Here is a 16,691-nt window from a genome sequence, read left to right on the forward strand (position 1 = left end):
GTTTGGGTTAAAAATCACAAAACAGACCGTAAACCTCTTGCTCCCACTGGCAAAGTGTCATATTGAATATATACATCATTTTACCACATTCCACACAATACAAGGACCAGACTTGGTGGCTCTTTAACTTGATACTACAATGGCTTGAGAAACTGAAAAGCATATTTGATTCCTATTTATAAAAAAAGTGTCCTGTTAGTGATTTCTTTTTCTTAAACTAGATGATGAATTCTAAGCACTGTTCAGAGTTCCTAAATATAAACAAATGATTTAAGGTGGAGATGAACACTTCTTGAAAGGACAAGATCTCTCTTCCAGGCATTGACATGTCATTTGAAGCCATCCAACCATATCCTTGGGATTATTGAGAAATTGGCACAAGTAGGATTCAAGGCAACAGAAATTATATTTTAATTCCTGGAGTAAAATAAAAAATGCAAGAAGAAATTTTAAAAACTCAAATTTTCCTAGAATATGGGATATTTAAAACATTTACAGTTTTTGAAAAGATACTTCAATTTACTGCAGTTATTATTCAACTCAAATACATTAGTCCAACAAAAAATGCTCTATTTAGATCAAGATTTCTACAGATGGCTTATATTACTTGGTCCCAATATGTAACTGTCCATTTACTCTCTGATGCTGCATTGTGAGGCTGAATTCAAACAGACCCAGACCTTGCTGGATCGGGGCATCTCACGACATGTGCCGTTAGTCAGACTTTCTCCTGCATCATTCGGTTCGAAATTTATTTGCCTTGTAAGTTGCTGGAAGTGCAAACTGATAACTGTGCAGCAAGGGCAACAGGGACCTTGGTGAACAATGGGGGCAAACAATTCATCTTAACCAACGAGATTTAAGGATTGATAAACAAACAGAGGAAGGACTGAGAAAGAGAATGAATTAGAGTCAAATCAGGTAGAGAAAAGAAAGCAAAAAAGAGAGGGAGAGAAAGAGAAGAAAAAAAATGAAAAAAAATTAAATCTCCAACAATTTACTACATGCAGGAATGAGACTCGATTGTTTAAATTGTTCCCTTTCTGGGTCAGAGTGGTTAATTGGCATTGCATTAACAATTATGTCGTTAAAAGGGTACTTACACTGTTAAGTACGAGCCCTAACTTTCTGTTGAGAGTTTAATGCACAAATCCAGCAGGTTTTTAAAAATAACGGGGAGGTTGAGGGTGAGCTGCTGTTTGTACAAGGCAAACTATGGAGTGGTGCAAACCAACCAGCAAGTTATGGCAATTTGTAACTTAGTGTATCTCTTCTTTGTCTGAATTTGTTGGTTGATTGATTTGCACGTTAATACCAGCGTGCGTCGTGAACTTGCCGCTATTTTTCCAGGAAGATTTGGACCATTGTTATGTAAAACCGTACCTTTGGCCAGAATTAGCTAATGTGTAGAAGATGGTTGTATGTCCATCAGTAAAGTTATTGAATATTTCTGCAACATAGTATTAAATGGAAAGTAAATTGGTAGTTTAGAATTTAAACACCTGCCTGATGCTGGAAGGTATCTGGATTTGACATCAGGATAGATGTACTGAACTAAATTTCAACCGAGTCATATTTTTGGATGCACAAGAACAAAAACATTTAAAAGCTTGAACTCTGGATCAGCCTCAAGAGTGAAACTAAGGGCCTGTGTATACAGGCAGAAATCCACTTAAAGAAGTCTTCCAACACAAAAAAAATTGGAAGTTCCAACAGAGTCTAGCAGCTTGGACGGTGTCTCAGCTTTCTGCGATCTATTTGCATTTCATCTACTGCATTAATTATAACACCTGCCGTCAAAAGAACCAGTATGGCCCTGGTTAGTCCAGATCATTTTCAGTGCTCGTCAGTCTGCTGCAGGACCTGGATACTCAGCCAGTAAGGCTCCTACCATCTCTGCCAAACAAACCATTTGTGCTATATTGAATTGATCTCCCTCCAATGGTCTAATTACAACCAGAAGGGGCTCTGACAGAGTGCGAAGGCAGCAGATAACATCAGGTCACCTAGCGAGCAAAAGTTCATAGAGGAGCAACTGGGTAAATTATAGTTCACTGACATGTTTTTATTGCTGTAGCCCTGCATCCTATTCCAGTGTACTGGAGTCTGTCTACTTAAAACTACAAAAGGTAATAGGGCTGGATATCATTGGCACTGGTGGCAGTATTTGCCACCTGTGATATTGATCCCTGTCCCAGAGTGCAAACAAGTTACTGACAAGATACGGTCTCCATTCAAAGCAAGCATTTACAGATCAGCTTGTCTGAAGCACAAGAGGGAGAAGGACTGTGCAGGAAGTTTCCCAGAAACACAGCTCTGTTTCCTATTCATTTTAACTCGGCTACTTGATAAATAAAGATTCGGTAATTAGATTTCTCTGTTTTGTCTATGGGTCATGACCTTGTGCCTTTCGGAAACGTGTTTTTTTTCCTTCAATAATTGGTAATCAGCATGCTAAAGGGTTACCAACCCTCCAGGATTATCCGAGCATCTCCAGGAATTGAAGATTAATCTCCTGGACACTGTTTCCTGGAGGAAAATAATAAGGGTATTAAAATTTTTTTCTTCATTTTCTTTCACACTTTCATCTATTAGTTTTAAAAATATTAGAGATGGGGAGAAAATGGTTGTTCGACTGAGTCAAGAATCAGCCAATGAGTCTGTTCACTTTCCAATTGGCGTGGGAGGCGATGTGCCGTGAGGATGGTTGTGTTGGGGGACCAATGGTGGGGGTAGAGGTGGAAGGATTATGCGATGATACCTCCAGGAATAAGTCCAACCAGAGTTGGCAACCCTCTCGTACTGTGATTACCAGCTATGGAAATAGAGGAGCGATTTCCTCAGTTCACTATTTGTAGTAAAATCAAAGGAGCTTGTAAAGATTACATCAGGGATTTTCCTACAAATAGCAAAGAGATCTTCCCAATCGTAGCTTCAACCTACATCGTACATATCAACCTGGAACATGAGCAATAGCTCACCAACTTCAAAAAAAAACTGACAACTTAAAACAGCCCAGAAAATAGGCCTCCAGACATGAAGACAATGCATCAAACCAAAAGTGCAGTGGGAGAAAGGCTAGTCATAACTTAAATTTCAGGTATATTCAACAATCACTTTATTGCAGGAGAGTGCAGTTTGCAGCAATGGTGGATGAATTAGTGAAGTCGGAGGAGGGGGAGTGGCTGCAAGGAGAAAAAAGTGGCAGAGCTGAAGAACGTGATTTTTCAAGGAGGGGTTCCAGAGAAAACCTCCCTTCATCTCCTCTCCCACCCCCCACAGCAGAAATGTTTTGATTTTGGACACCATCTAGTTCATTTTCTGGCATTCAGAAGCCCACCAGAATTCTAACTTCCAAGCCAAATCTATTTGGACTTCAACATTAGAAAGAACTTGCATTTATATAGCAATTTCATGATCTCAGGATATCCTAAAGCACTTCACAGCTAATGAAGTACTTTTAAAATGTGGTCACTGCTGTAATGTAGGCAAACATAACCAATTTGCATACAGCAAGGTCCCACAAACAGCACCAAGCTAAATAACCAGATAAGCTGTTTCAGGAATAAATGTTGGCCAGGTCACCAGAAGAACTCTTACTCTTCAAATAGTCCAGAGTCGTACAACACCAGGTTATAGTCCAACAGCTTTATTTTAAATCACAAGCTTTCGGAGCTTTGCTCCTTCGTCAGGTGAGTGAGGAAGGGTTTCCATAAAAGCATCGCATATCTAGTCTGACTATATATGCGATGCTTTTATGGAAACCCTTCCTCACTCACCTGACGAAGGAGCTAAGCTCCGAAAGCTTGTGATTTAAAATAAAGCTGTTGGACTATAACCTGGTGTTGTACGACTCTGTACATTTGTCCACCCCAGTCCATCACCAGCATCTCCACATCTTCAAATAGTGCCATGGGATCTTTTGCGTCCACTCAAGAGGGCAGACAGGGCCTCGGTTCAATGTAGTCTCTGAAAGATGCAACTGACAGTGCAGCACTCCCTTAGTACAACTGTGCCAGCCTAGACTATGTGCTAGAGTCTGTTGAGTGAGGCTTAAACCCACGACCTTCTAATTCCAAGGAGTGCCACCACTGACCCAAGGCTAACACCTTATAATGACAGCGGGTCACACCTAAACATTAACCTGTCTTTTCCTCCAAATGCTGATCAACCTGCAGTACATTTCAAATATTTTGTTTTTAAAACTTTAAAATACAGGATGTTAGAAATTCCTGTTGGTGCAGCCAACAAAATAAATGGACATTAAAATAACAGACAGGAATGTCACATGAACACATTAAGCATTCAATGGTGATTTCTCCAACAGTAATTTATAGCTTGTATATTATTTTGACCCCATCAGAAAGTTCTTGTACTAGAAATAAAAACCAATATGTGCTGCAATTTTTTTTTTTAAAAAAGGGAGCATGAAACCATGGTTTGCTGGGACAGGCATGGGACGCTGAAATTTATGTTCTCAAGTGGACCTACCTGACCATCTCCAGTTTGGGGTTTATAATCGATGATGCTCTTACCTGATTATTGACACTTATGCTTCTCAGTGGATGTTGCCCAATTACTACATGGAAACAAAAGTGCCTCCATCTAGAATGCGCAAACAAACTGGAAAAACAGGCATTGCACTCACCCACAATTCCTATTTTGATTCCAAACCCTCAGCTCACCTTAAAACTCTTCTGCCTCAAGTTCATGCGCAACCAACAGTGAAAAAAATATTGTATGATTGATGGGTTTGGGACATCCTCCAGTCCTGCTCACCAATTGATCTGGTTCTGAAACTCCTGCCCTACCTTCAAACTGGTTGGACAGTCTCTGTTGATTCTGATAACCTCCAAACCTCGTGTTAAAAAAAAAACTGATTTGTTAAATGTCACCAAGCGGACCTGAATCCAAATGCTGACGGTCAGCTGAAGAGACTTGACACTTGGTATCCCTACCTACTAAATCAAGCATTTGCTCCTCATCCTTAGAGTTAAGGGGGCAGTCCATTCTACCCTACAAAAAAAAGCTGTGGAAAATGAATGGGCTTTAACATGTAATAAGTAGTCTAAGAATTCAGGAGTCAACTTGATTTTACTGAATTAGCACAAGACGACACGAGCACATAGCTTTGGTACCAACTTCAGATCCATGCAGGACATGAAGTGGCATCTGGTACATTTACTGTTTATACAAAGCACATTATGCTGGTGAAACTCCAGTTGAATGCATCTTTGGTCTCATTTTCCCCTCCCAAAGTTGCTTGTTGCCATACAATCTCTTCTATCCAAGATGGCACACTGCTGTGGATATAACTCATTCACCATCAGCCAGCAAGAGGCAGCTGAACTGATTTCACCCCCCCCCTCCCCCACACCATATTTCTTCAAATCACATTTTCCACTTCATTCACACATTTGTGGAAACAAGCTACTGGAACTCAATTTAGTTTAAAAGCACCAAGGACAGGCAAGAAACAACTGCAGGGATCTCCTCCACTAGACAGGTTAAGAATTGCACTATATTTATGATCCAATGAACTAAATAAAACATGGGCAGCAAAATCTTAAATTTATTCAGCTGGTGGGTTTCCGATACATTTTCTATTTATGTCACACATGTATGCAGAAAGCACCTATTTTTCTTGTTCCAATTTTCTCCCTTATCCTCCTCTTGTATCCTGAAGATTGTAGCTCTTGCTGGAGTACATTTCATGGATGCTAGTAGCCTTCTGAAAGCTCACCCAAGTTATGTGAGCTTGTATGACGAGTGCTGGCAGGCTAATTTGACTGGGGGAGGGTGGGCACATTACAGCCCAACCCACTCCTGTTCTGACAAGACATTCAGAACCCGTGCACTTCCCTGCAGCGGGTAACTGGATAGCCATCAGCAACAGGAATTCCAACTGATTTTAACTCTTCCCAGACCGGGGATGCTGAGGCCAATTTTAACATCTCTACTACTACCCAGTTAAAATCAGCTAACACGGCAGAGAATGGGGATCCAACTCAGCAGATATCAGTGTTTTAATCTACAACCTCCTGATCTGTATGGCTTGTACTACACAGTGGGCGAATTTGGTTCAAACAAGGAGAAGCAGCAACGTTTAACCTACATTTAAAGAAACATTTTCTGCTCAAAACATATTCAAAACTACAAGAAATCTTCACTTATTTTGCCTGTGAAAAAAAGTCATTTATGCTTTCGAATTGAAGGAGCTAAACAACTCAGTCTATAGTAATTTTTAAAATTTTCACCTCCCCCCTTTCACAATCACTGTCCCATCCCATGTAGTTTGTGTCTTACTGTTACTGCTCTATACTGAAAGACATTAAGTACTTACCAATTTCATTCAGTATGTATGCCTGACCATTGTAAGAGAGCTGGCTGCTAGAGACAACAGGTGGTGAAAGGCCCTTCATCTTGGCTAAATTCTGCAACAGCTGGGATGGCTTGAGCTGGTCACGCCATACATTTACTCCAGAACTGTTGAAATAAGCCAATTAAGTTAGTCACTTCCAAATCGACTACACAGAAAGAAAACGATAAACATCTGATTAAGAACGAGAGATCACGTCAAAACATCAACCACTTCATGCAATTATTTTTGAAGCACAGTGAATGTTATGTAAGCCAACGAGAATGTTAAAACATTAAAACTGATATCCTGTAGTTTCACTCAATTAATTAACTAACTAGAGGGGGGCAGGGGTAAAGGAAGGGAAAATTTTCCACTAGGGTTCTTGCTCCCACTTATTATTCTATAATCTTTGCTGGAAGAGTGTGTGTGTGTATAATGTGGGCAAAGGAAGAATTGGTATTTCAACCAAGTGCCTATTCATAGCATCACAGCTGAGCCCAGAGGCCCACTTGGACCCTTAGAACCATCTTTCAGGGAAGAACAGTTGAAAATACAAAAACAGAGATAACCATGTACAAATCTCCATTTGATATCTTGTGTACTTACACACTGTACGATTGAGGCAATCCAGAATAAGCTCCAAATCGCGACAAAAGTCTGTTTTCCAGATCAATAACAGTCTCTCCCACCTTTTCATCACGGGTTAGCAAATCAAAATCATAGAGTGAAATTTTGAGATCTTTCTCTGTAGGTAAATTGCAAGTGAGTTCAAACATCCTAAGGAAAGAAGAGAGATGAAATGAGGTGTTAATTTCTCAAATACTGTACTCTTCCAAAGCAAGGATTTGGAATTTCTAGTCAAGGTATCGGCATGCTTCATCACAGCAGCTTTTTAAAAAATTCTTAGGGTCCCTTGATGGCTCATGAGTTTAGCAGGCAATTAGTTGAGCCAGAGTAGGAAGGTACCAGGTTTAATACCTGGTCTGTAATGAGTTGGCTGATCTCAGCTGGACTAAGCTACATCTGACCTTTACATTCAGGCTAGGGAAAGGAAAAAGACAGCTAGCATTCCCACTTCTGATTATTATCTAGTAAATTCCACTGCAAGTGCGCACGTATCAATGTTGCAAGATTAAGAAGATGAGGGTGGCCATTCAGTCCATCTCAGCACATTTTAAGAAACTTTTTCTTTCCTTCTAACCCCACACCCCCAAAATCACAACTCATTTGACTCCACTACTTTACCGGGAACTTGATTCCAGTTTGAACCGACAACCCTTGTCTGACAGTTATACCATACCTTGATGCAGTGTTCCAGATTTACCTTCTCTTGATTGTTTCAACTTGTCCTTTGTCTCCCAGTAGTCTTTGATAAAAACCATCTATCCCTGAGAACTTGACCTTCTCATTAATCTGAAAGTCCATTAGTATACTTGGATTATCTCTATTTGTGTAGTGCGTGATACATTTGCTGAGTATTAAGTATTCTCGGTTTGTCCTCAGTTTTATCACCGTTAGTGTCCTTTAAGGTTTTCGCCTCTTCCCCGCACAATGTGCTTGCTGTTTATAGTAATAACAATTTAGTGTTTATAGCTATTTTCATATCCTGATTTCTCACCATATTTCTAAAAGGTTCCTGTGTTCATCACAGTGAAGTCCCTCATGTTTCTCTATATCTTTGTAGGGTTAATTTCTATTTTATTTTAAACTTTGTTTCATCCATTTGAGGTCATGATTGTTTAGCATGCACTTGCTGGTCTCGTGTTTCTGAATAAATATATACCCAAGGGGAGGGCATATTTCCATTCAGCTGCCAACTTCCAGCAGTTGAAACTTGCCGACAAGGCTCACAAGAATGAATGGTCAGCTGGGAAGGATGACCAATACCCATGGAACATACTCCAGCAGGGAGCTGATGCCTTCAGGGGAAGCAGAGAGGGGAGAAAATTGCTGGAGAAAGGGCAAACAGCTTCCTTTAAGATCAAATGATCACAACAATGGGAGAACAGAACACAGAATGCACAATATTTCCAAGTCATGGAAGTATTTCAAAGTCTTGAAAGTTCTCTCGCACATAGAAAGATTTTACTATCAGATCAAAACTCAGTTTTTATGAACAAACAGTGGCTTTAGTCACAGAAGCACTACCTTTAAAAATGACTCAGGTTGGCAGCAAGTAATAAATACAGCAATATAACCTCACTTCTAATGATAGTTGTCACTCCCAACATTTGCTCTAACCATGAAAGAAAACTCAAAAACTTTCCCATTACCTGCCGAACACGGGGTTCAGGGTGTTAGGAATGTAGTGGTCTCTGTCTTCTATTGATTTTTTACCCAAGCTGATCTTCACATATGGGTCACACTAAGAAAGAAAAAAAAACTTGAGAAAACACCCATTTCAAATATAGTGAAGCATACTAGACAGTCCAAAAACCATCTCATCTCTGAACTATAGAATAGAAAAAAAATAGCCGACATACTGGTATGAAGAAACTCAGTAAATTTGCAATTTGGTGACCTGCTGATAAAAGCCACCCCATTTATGGTGTCTCAATGTCACTGAGGGACAAAGCAGTGGCTAAAGATACAGCCATCACCAGCCTTACTGCATCAAGCTCCCCTGCTCCTCCCAATAAAAGCAGTTTTATAACCAGCTATTGCACGTTTGCTGTGCATGCTGATGTGCATTCATTAAAAAAAGTCTCCCACATCATACTGATTTAAATAGTTATTGAAAGGAACCAATACTCCAGCAAGCAGCTAGAAAACTACTTCAGTAGCTGTCAGATGGCTCAGTGAGTTTAACCAGCAATGAGTCAAGTCATGCAAACTAGGAAATTCCCTAATTCAACCCCTTGTGCACCGGGTTCGGCTGGTGTGCGAGTTAATTATAATTGGCCATAGTGTGCCTAGATTAGGGAAAGAGAAGATCTACTCCTGTTTGCAGAACTCTAGCAATGAATCAATGGGGGAAAAATTAGCTAAAAAACATTTCAGTAAAGGTAATGGGGGTGGAAGAGGGAGGAGGGAAAGGGCAGACTTTGGACTGCTGGAAGCCATCCTTTACTTAAGTTTCAATGTTGGTTTATAGCAACAGGAGAGCAAAGATCAAAACACTGCAGTTCCTGTGACTAGAATCCCCAGCAGAAAGCTAATTCATTCTTTTAGGTAATCTCTGCAATAGAAATGAGAACCATATTATTTATTTCTTGTGTTCCCATTTGCAAGTATAAACAGGCTGGATAGTGGTCAAAGTCCATCTGAGACAGTTTTGAAAGTACTGGAAACATACTTACAGCAGAGCAATCAATAGATGTACTGCAGGGGGTGACTGACAGCTAGAACTATTTTTTTTGGAAGAGGATATTGGGGCAGGGGAAGGTGGTGACCTGGAAAGGTTGTTCCTTACGTTTTAAATTCATCGCCCAGCAGCTGACCATGGAATAGCTGCAGTCGCATCCGTGGATTAATGTGCAGGTGCACAATACTGTCCTTCTGAAGACAGCATGGACACAGTAGGAATCAGTGAGACAGTTGGCAAAAATTCAAATATTTTATCTGTTGGTTTGTTCGAGTTCTACTCCGCTCATCCCCCCAACCCTCCCGTTTGAACAACGACACTTCACTGAGCTGCTGTTCAAAACTATAATGAACCTTCCCAGTGACTCAGGTCATATAGACCAGGAAAGTGCCCAGGCTCAAACCTGCTCTGTGCCAAGTTGGCTGATCTCAGTGAGGTGGCAAATACACTAATTGTTATCAATGTCCCAAGGCAATGGGGGGGGGGGGGGGGGGTGGGGAGGGGGAAAAAAAAGGGGAAAAACAGTGTCAGGATTCCTGCTCCTAATTATTGGCCAATTTCTGGCTCAACATCAGCTGGAGGACAGGATGAGACTCAGTCGAGATATTCTCCATGGTAGAAAACCCCAGCAACACTGTGCCTTTGTAACCACATGCCAACACAAGTCAGCCTCCTTCAGGAGAGACAAGAAATTGCAAGGAACAGCATTCTATTATGTACGTTAAAAAATGGCCCATTTAGTTCATTTGAAACAGCAGTCAGGCTTGTATACTAATTTTATCAAACTCCATCAGTTTGGAAGTTCTGTTGAATTCTGCCAGGAGTCCCAACAGGAAACCACTCCTGGGAAAAAAAGCAACCCTCCCCCATTGTCCTCAGGTATCCAGTTCACAACCAGTCTTCTGGCAGCAAACAAAGTGAAAAAGCACTGTGCAAAAAGGAGACTCTGGGAGGGTAGATCAAGCAACTGGCAGCCAGGTTTCCCTCTTAACCCATTAACAAGCCTCAGGAAACAATTGGATTCTTGAGCAGATACAATATACTTGTTAAATACTGAAGTTTCTTACCTTGCCATTGTTATCTTTTGGTTGCAAGTCAATGGCTCGAACGATGTAAATTCGCACCATACATTCTTGTGCTCCACTATCTGGCAGTTCAGCAAACTGACGTGGAGGAGTTTCAATATTTGGATCATCACTCAAAGGATAAATTTTGAAGGAACCCTACAAAATACAGGCAATTGAAAAAAATTAAATAAAAGTATACTGGGCAGACAAATGTCAGCTTATTGAAACAAATTCAGAATAATTGCAGCTTCTCTCATTTTTGTTCTTCAGCGAAATTCAGGACAAAAAAAAGTCAGCCTTGTTTACACAAATCATTTTGGACCAGTTGCTAGGCTGTGGATTTCCTCTACATTATCAATACAAATGGGCTGGATTACCCTCCCCTCCTTCACCATTTTCTACTTCTGTCTGAAGGAATCAACTCCTTGCTGGGGTACGGTTGGTTTATAGGTGCTAGTCCAAGTGGCCATTATTCATTTGTAAACCTCATCTTGGCAGGTTGTTAGACCTACAACTGTGACGGGGTTGGGATGAAATGAAGATCACAGCCAAGCCCAATCCTGTTCCTTTGATCCAGTTGCTGAATGTGCCTTCTCTGCACCCAGGGAGAATAAAAGACCACCCAGCAGAAAATGTAGCAACACAGCTGGAATATCACTGATTCCCTCTCCAACTCAGAGGCTGACTCAGAGACTGTATGGCCGTGCTATTGGGATGATGAACACTTGCATTGTCCCACAAGTGTCACCCCTACTTGGAGACCTTATGGTCTGACTGGAGCTGGTTAGGCTAGAGAAACAAAGGCGAGGATCCGTTACTGTTGAGGAATGAGCTGGGCCTGTTTATGTACAAGATGGGGTCCACGCTCCTTGTGCGCTACTGCGATTATAGCTAATTTGAACTTTGGGAACTCTAACAGGCCATAATGAAGTTACCAATAGTGCTGTATTAAGTTTGGCAAGATCCATTTGTCCCAGAGCTTTTCCCAGACTGCAGGTCTTTTACCACCCACTGTATCCCTCTGAGACCAGAGACTTAAGTACAGATTAAGCAGAGAGCTGAGACAATGGGATTCTATCTATATATTGCTCCATTTTTTGTTGGATGATGTGACATTTTGAATAAGAGATGCAAAAGTTTTAAAACTTTGTGCTTAAAGTCTTTGTGGAGAGGAGTCGACCATAAGCTTTCTCAATTGCTCCAATTATTCTACTCTGGGTTTGTTGGTGCGAGACATGTGAAAAGATTTCCTAGTTTGTAGCACACTATTTTAAACAGCTCCAAAAATATCATCCACATCTGCCGACAGCAGGTTGCTTAGACATCTGGCCTGGATGAGGGCCTTCTGATGAGTGTCATGGTCCCAAGTCCCTTTGCATTTAGAACTCCCTTTAGAATGGAAATTCTGAATCCAGAGGGATTTAGAACCATGAAAGGAGTACTAGCCATTGGTGAAATATGTTCCCTCAGGGCAGTCTTACCACTTTTTCATAGTGTAGAGAGCCTTATTTTCTGAGAGGAACTGGATAAACCTGGTCTCAAAGTGGAAGGGGAAAAAAAAAGAGTTGAGACATGAAGTGTAATTTCAGGAGTGTAACTAACTAAATTACATGCTTTGAAACTGCTATAGGACTGTTGGTGTAGCTCATGACTTATGGTGGGCTATCTTGTTTTGGAAAGCAGTAGTTTATTCTTCATTTGTGTGGGGTTGAGTACAAGGCAAATCCATTTGCAGACCATTTCTGGCTATCCCTTTGGGTTATCCTTTGAAAACAATTTTGAATTATATCTTTTAAAAATAGGTAGCTGTAAAGCTTTTTGCTGAGTGCAGACTCAAATAAGACAGTGAATTCCACCCGGTACTTGTATAAGTTCAAAAAAAGGAAGTAGGCATATCGAATAGGAAATGGAAGGTAATTGGAATATCATTTGACTGAGCTTTATTGTAAAGAACAGGACATTACCTTAAATTCACCCACAACTGATGGGTCGTCATCATCCTCTGATTTACCTCTGAAGAGTTTAAAGGTGCTGCAGAAATCAGTCAGCCCTTTGAATTCAGGGACATTCTCCAGTTCTGTAGTATACACCTGTAGGGAGGGAAGTTGAAGAAACTGAATTAATGAAAGGGAGAGGGAGACACACAAAAAGCACTCTTATCAACAGCTAGTCCCACTTCACTTTTTGCCTAGAAGGCAAAGTCACCTTATCTAGATGCAAGCTGGCGTGGGGCTGATTATTGGCAACAGTCAGGGCCAGGTGTAATCTGAAAATATCCAGGCAGTGTCAGTTTTAAAATAATCTCTCTTAATTGTGTTGACAGCTACATGTCTACAGGCAATGCAAAATGTCAAACTCTCTCAATTTCAAGTGAAGGCAGAAAACAGACCTTTTGGAATCTGACTGGCAGGGACAATAGTCAGCATAGAAGAGCCTAGGTAATAGATATACTATTCTAATTAGAGCATTTAGCATTGCGTTAGTGCACAATGGCCTCTACTAGGGATTATTTCAGAACCTTGTTACGTTACTAGTAGAAGCTCCTACTCCAAAGCAAAGCTGGTGCATTGGAAATTGAGATGTAGCTCAGTTAAAAAAACCCTACAATATATTAAAAGAGTTAGGAATTGATAAGTGCGTGCAAACTATGTCCATTATTTTTTAAACTGGAAATTGCCTACATGTAAATTTGTCATGCTTTAATTACATCCTCCTGCCAGTGGTGGCACTGTGTTGCCTCAGTTTTGTATCTCCTCAGCTTATGCTGCAGAGGTACACCTATGCGCCACCAATTCTACTACTGAAATTGCTGTAAATCTTGGTATTTAATTACAATATTAATTAGGATAGAATGCATTAATTTAAAATGGAAACACAATTACATATGTTGCTCTGGTCGAATTATACTTCAGTCTCCATTCGGCCAGTCGTGTCTGTGCCGGCTCGTTGGAAGAGCTATCCAATTGGTCCTATTCCTTCCCCGTAGCCCTGCAAATTTTGCCTCCAGGTATATATCTAGTCCTCTTTTGAAAGTTACTATTGAACCTGCTTCCATCACCCTTAAGGCAGTGTATTCCAGGTCACAATTAGTGCATAAAATCAAAAACTTTCCTCATCCCCTCTCTGGTTCTATTAATACAACTTATAATATGTACAATTTTCAAAAAAAAAAACAAACTGAAAAGCCAGTTCCCAAAATTGCAGACTTCACTTTTATGCCATGATAGACTATGGTCTATTTGAAAGTAAAATCCATTGCAGCCAAAAATCATGGACACGATCCAAACTACCTTCAGCTCGCCTCACATTTCCTAGGATCTAAAGCAATTTGTGGAGAGGTTTATGTGTATCCTAATTTTTATTTAAGTACCCTTAAATTTCTTAACTGTTCATGTTGTAACAGTTGCATACATATATCAATTTATAGGACTTTTATTTCAGATTTCCAGCATCTGCAGTATTTTGTTCTATATATGTACATACACAAGCCAAAACTTTGGGATCTTTAAGTACACAGAGTACCTTTGGGCCTTAACCAGTTAAAACATCAGCACAGATAAAGCTTGACCAGCCAGAACTGCACTACCTGTCAATGCATGGATTTTCAGGGTTACTTGGAGCCAATTAGAAAAATTCCTGATCTGAATGACAGCCTACCCTCCATGTCCTATTGGAACTAGGCAGAATGGCCAACCAACAGAGCCCTGCAAACCTGTTTCATTCGGGTATTGGATTACCAAAATTGCCACAGAATTGACTACCAGTCTCAGATGTGTCATCTTGGAACCAACCAGACCAGAGTCCCTGGGACAGATTTTTGTCTTCACCTCCTGAGCAGTAATCTGGTGGAGCAGATCACCCACCCTTTAGGTGATTTTCATTCCAGCTATTTCAATGGAAGCTAATTATAAGTGCTTTTAGAAGGTTCTCCATCAAATTATAAATATATAAATTAATTTATTAGGGCCTTGTGGATTAAAGCATAAACTTTAGGCACAAAACAAACTAGAAGTAGCATTTGGCAATCAATGTAAAAACAGTTATCTTTAAAATCAGAACAAAATTATTAAACTCCGTATCAGGTTGAAAGTTTTTAGAAGCAGAATGTGAATCATGAAGATGAATTCTTAGGTTCCACAACTCATTCAAAAAACCTTAAAAGCAACTAGGTCACCTATAGAGTACTTCAAATACAGCATTTGTCTCATGCGAAAAGCATCAGAAATAGGAACTAGCAAAAGTTCACTGCAAAACTACACAAATTCATAGTTTGTTTTTAAAAAGTTTAAGTTGCTGCTTGAAAATTTTAAAATGGCACAACCATACATGTGAAAATATTGCTACAGACATTAGAAAGTTTCTTTCCATATGATACTACTTGTTTTTCTAGACAGAGGTCACTGTTCAGTATGAGGATATCTAAATTCTCAAGTCTGGTGTTTAGTCACTACATTCAAATTGGATGATTTGAAATTCTGCATTTGAATTTCAAAAACAATTTCAAAATGTAGGACACCAGTTCATTTTGCTGAAACGATGTCCTGCAGGGAAGTAGAGAAGCTGTAAGGAAATTCATATACATCAGTGCAATTCACACTTCTACAACTTTAATTCCTTGCCCTCTTTCTCCCCCCACTTTCATTCATCTAGAACAACATTGAGCAACAAGGTTTAAGCAACACTGAGCAATCTCATTGCATTAGGCTTGTGAGCATGTTTTAACCATTTCCATTAACAAATTGAAGTATTGAGAAAAAACAAAGAAAAAGGACTTAAAGTGATGTGATTGGGCATACAAATAAAAGCACAAGCAACAACTTGAATTTATAAAGCGCTTTTAACATAGTAAAACATCCCAAGGTGCTTCTCAGGAACGTTAAATAAAATTTGGCACCAAGCTACATAAGGAGATATTAGGAACACGTGACCAAAAGCTTGGTCAAAGAGGTAGGTTTTATGTTGCGTCTTAAATGGAGGAGGGGGGTAGTGAGGCAGAGGGGTTTAGGGAGGAAATTCCAGAGCTTAGGGCCTGGCTGCTGAAAGCACAGCCGCCAACAGTGGAACGATTAAAATCGGGGCTGTGCATAAGGCCAGAATTGGAGGAGCGCAGAGATCTCAGCGGGTTGTAGGGGATTTGAAAACAAGGATGAGAATTTAAAAAAAACTATAGTGTTACCAGACTGGGGGCCAATGTAGGCCAGCCAGTACAGGGGTGATGGGTGATCAGGACTTGGTGCGAGTTAGGACATGAGCTCATCCAAAACTCTACTGCTCAAGTTTATGGAGAGTGGAAGATGGAGGCCGGCCAGGAGAGCATTGGAATTGTCAATTCTAGAGGTAACAAAAGCATGGATGAGGGTTTCAGCAGATGAGCTGAGGTACGAGTGGAGGTGGGCAATGTTAGAGGTGGAAATAGGCGGTCTTGGTGACAGAGTATGTGGTCGGAAGCTCATCTCAGGGTCAAATAGGACGCCAAGGTTGCAAACGGTCTGGTTGAGCCTCAGACAGTGGCCAGGGAGAGGGATGGAGTCGGTGGCTAGAGAACGGTGTTTGCGGCAGGGACCGAAGACAATGGCTTCAGGCTTCCCAATATTTACTTGGAGGAAATTTCTGCTCATCCAGTACTGGATGTCAGACAAGCAGCGTGACAAATCAAAGACAGTGGAGGGGTCAAGAGAGATGGCGGTGAGATAGAGCTACTACATTACCTTTAGTGTATCGTAACCTTTCTGAAGGTATTTACCACATCGGTCAAGCTCTCCTATGGATGCATAAAACTTGCTCCACCAATCGATTGATTCATCCTCCTACATATAAAAATGTGAGCAGCACATTAAACTCTCTTTAAATAACTGCATTAAAATACATGCAATAACTGACAGGGCTCAAATATTAACAGCTGCTGCCAGAGGAACTTGGGTCCCAATCTGCCTGTACAGGCTGGTAAATGAGCTTTCAT

The 16,691-nt window shown here is 40.5% G+C and overlaps 1 protein-coding gene across 1 annotated transcript in view; it reads right to left on the bottom strand.

Moving 5' to 3' along the window:
- LOC137340126 (myoferlin-like) overlaps positions 1 to 16,691 on the bottom strand; it is a 212,238-nt gene that overhangs the window by 75,913 nt on the left and 119,634 nt on the right. The window contains exons 42-47 of the mRNA XM_068002457.1: positions 16,441 to 16,539; positions 12,697 to 12,822; positions 10,733 to 10,888; positions 8,635 to 8,726; positions 6,968 to 7,138; positions 6,344 to 6,486 (exon numbers count right to left, since the gene is read on the bottom strand). Coding sequence (XP_067858558.1) covers positions 6,344 to 6,486; positions 6,968 to 7,138; positions 8,635 to 8,726; positions 10,733 to 10,888; positions 12,697 to 12,822; positions 16,441 to 16,539 — 787 coding nt within the window. The remainder of the gene's footprint in view (positions 1 to 6,343; positions 6,487 to 6,967; positions 7,139 to 8,634; positions 8,727 to 10,732; positions 10,889 to 12,696; positions 12,823 to 16,440; positions 16,540 to 16,691) is intronic.

The sequence above is a fragment of the Heptranchias perlo genome, chromosome 21 (assembly GCF_035084215.1).
Source record: "Heptranchias perlo isolate sHepPer1 chromosome 21, sHepPer1.hap1, whole genome shotgun sequence".
Taxonomy (NCBI): domain Eukaryota; kingdom Metazoa; phylum Chordata; class Chondrichthyes; order Hexanchiformes; family Hexanchidae; genus Heptranchias; species Heptranchias perlo.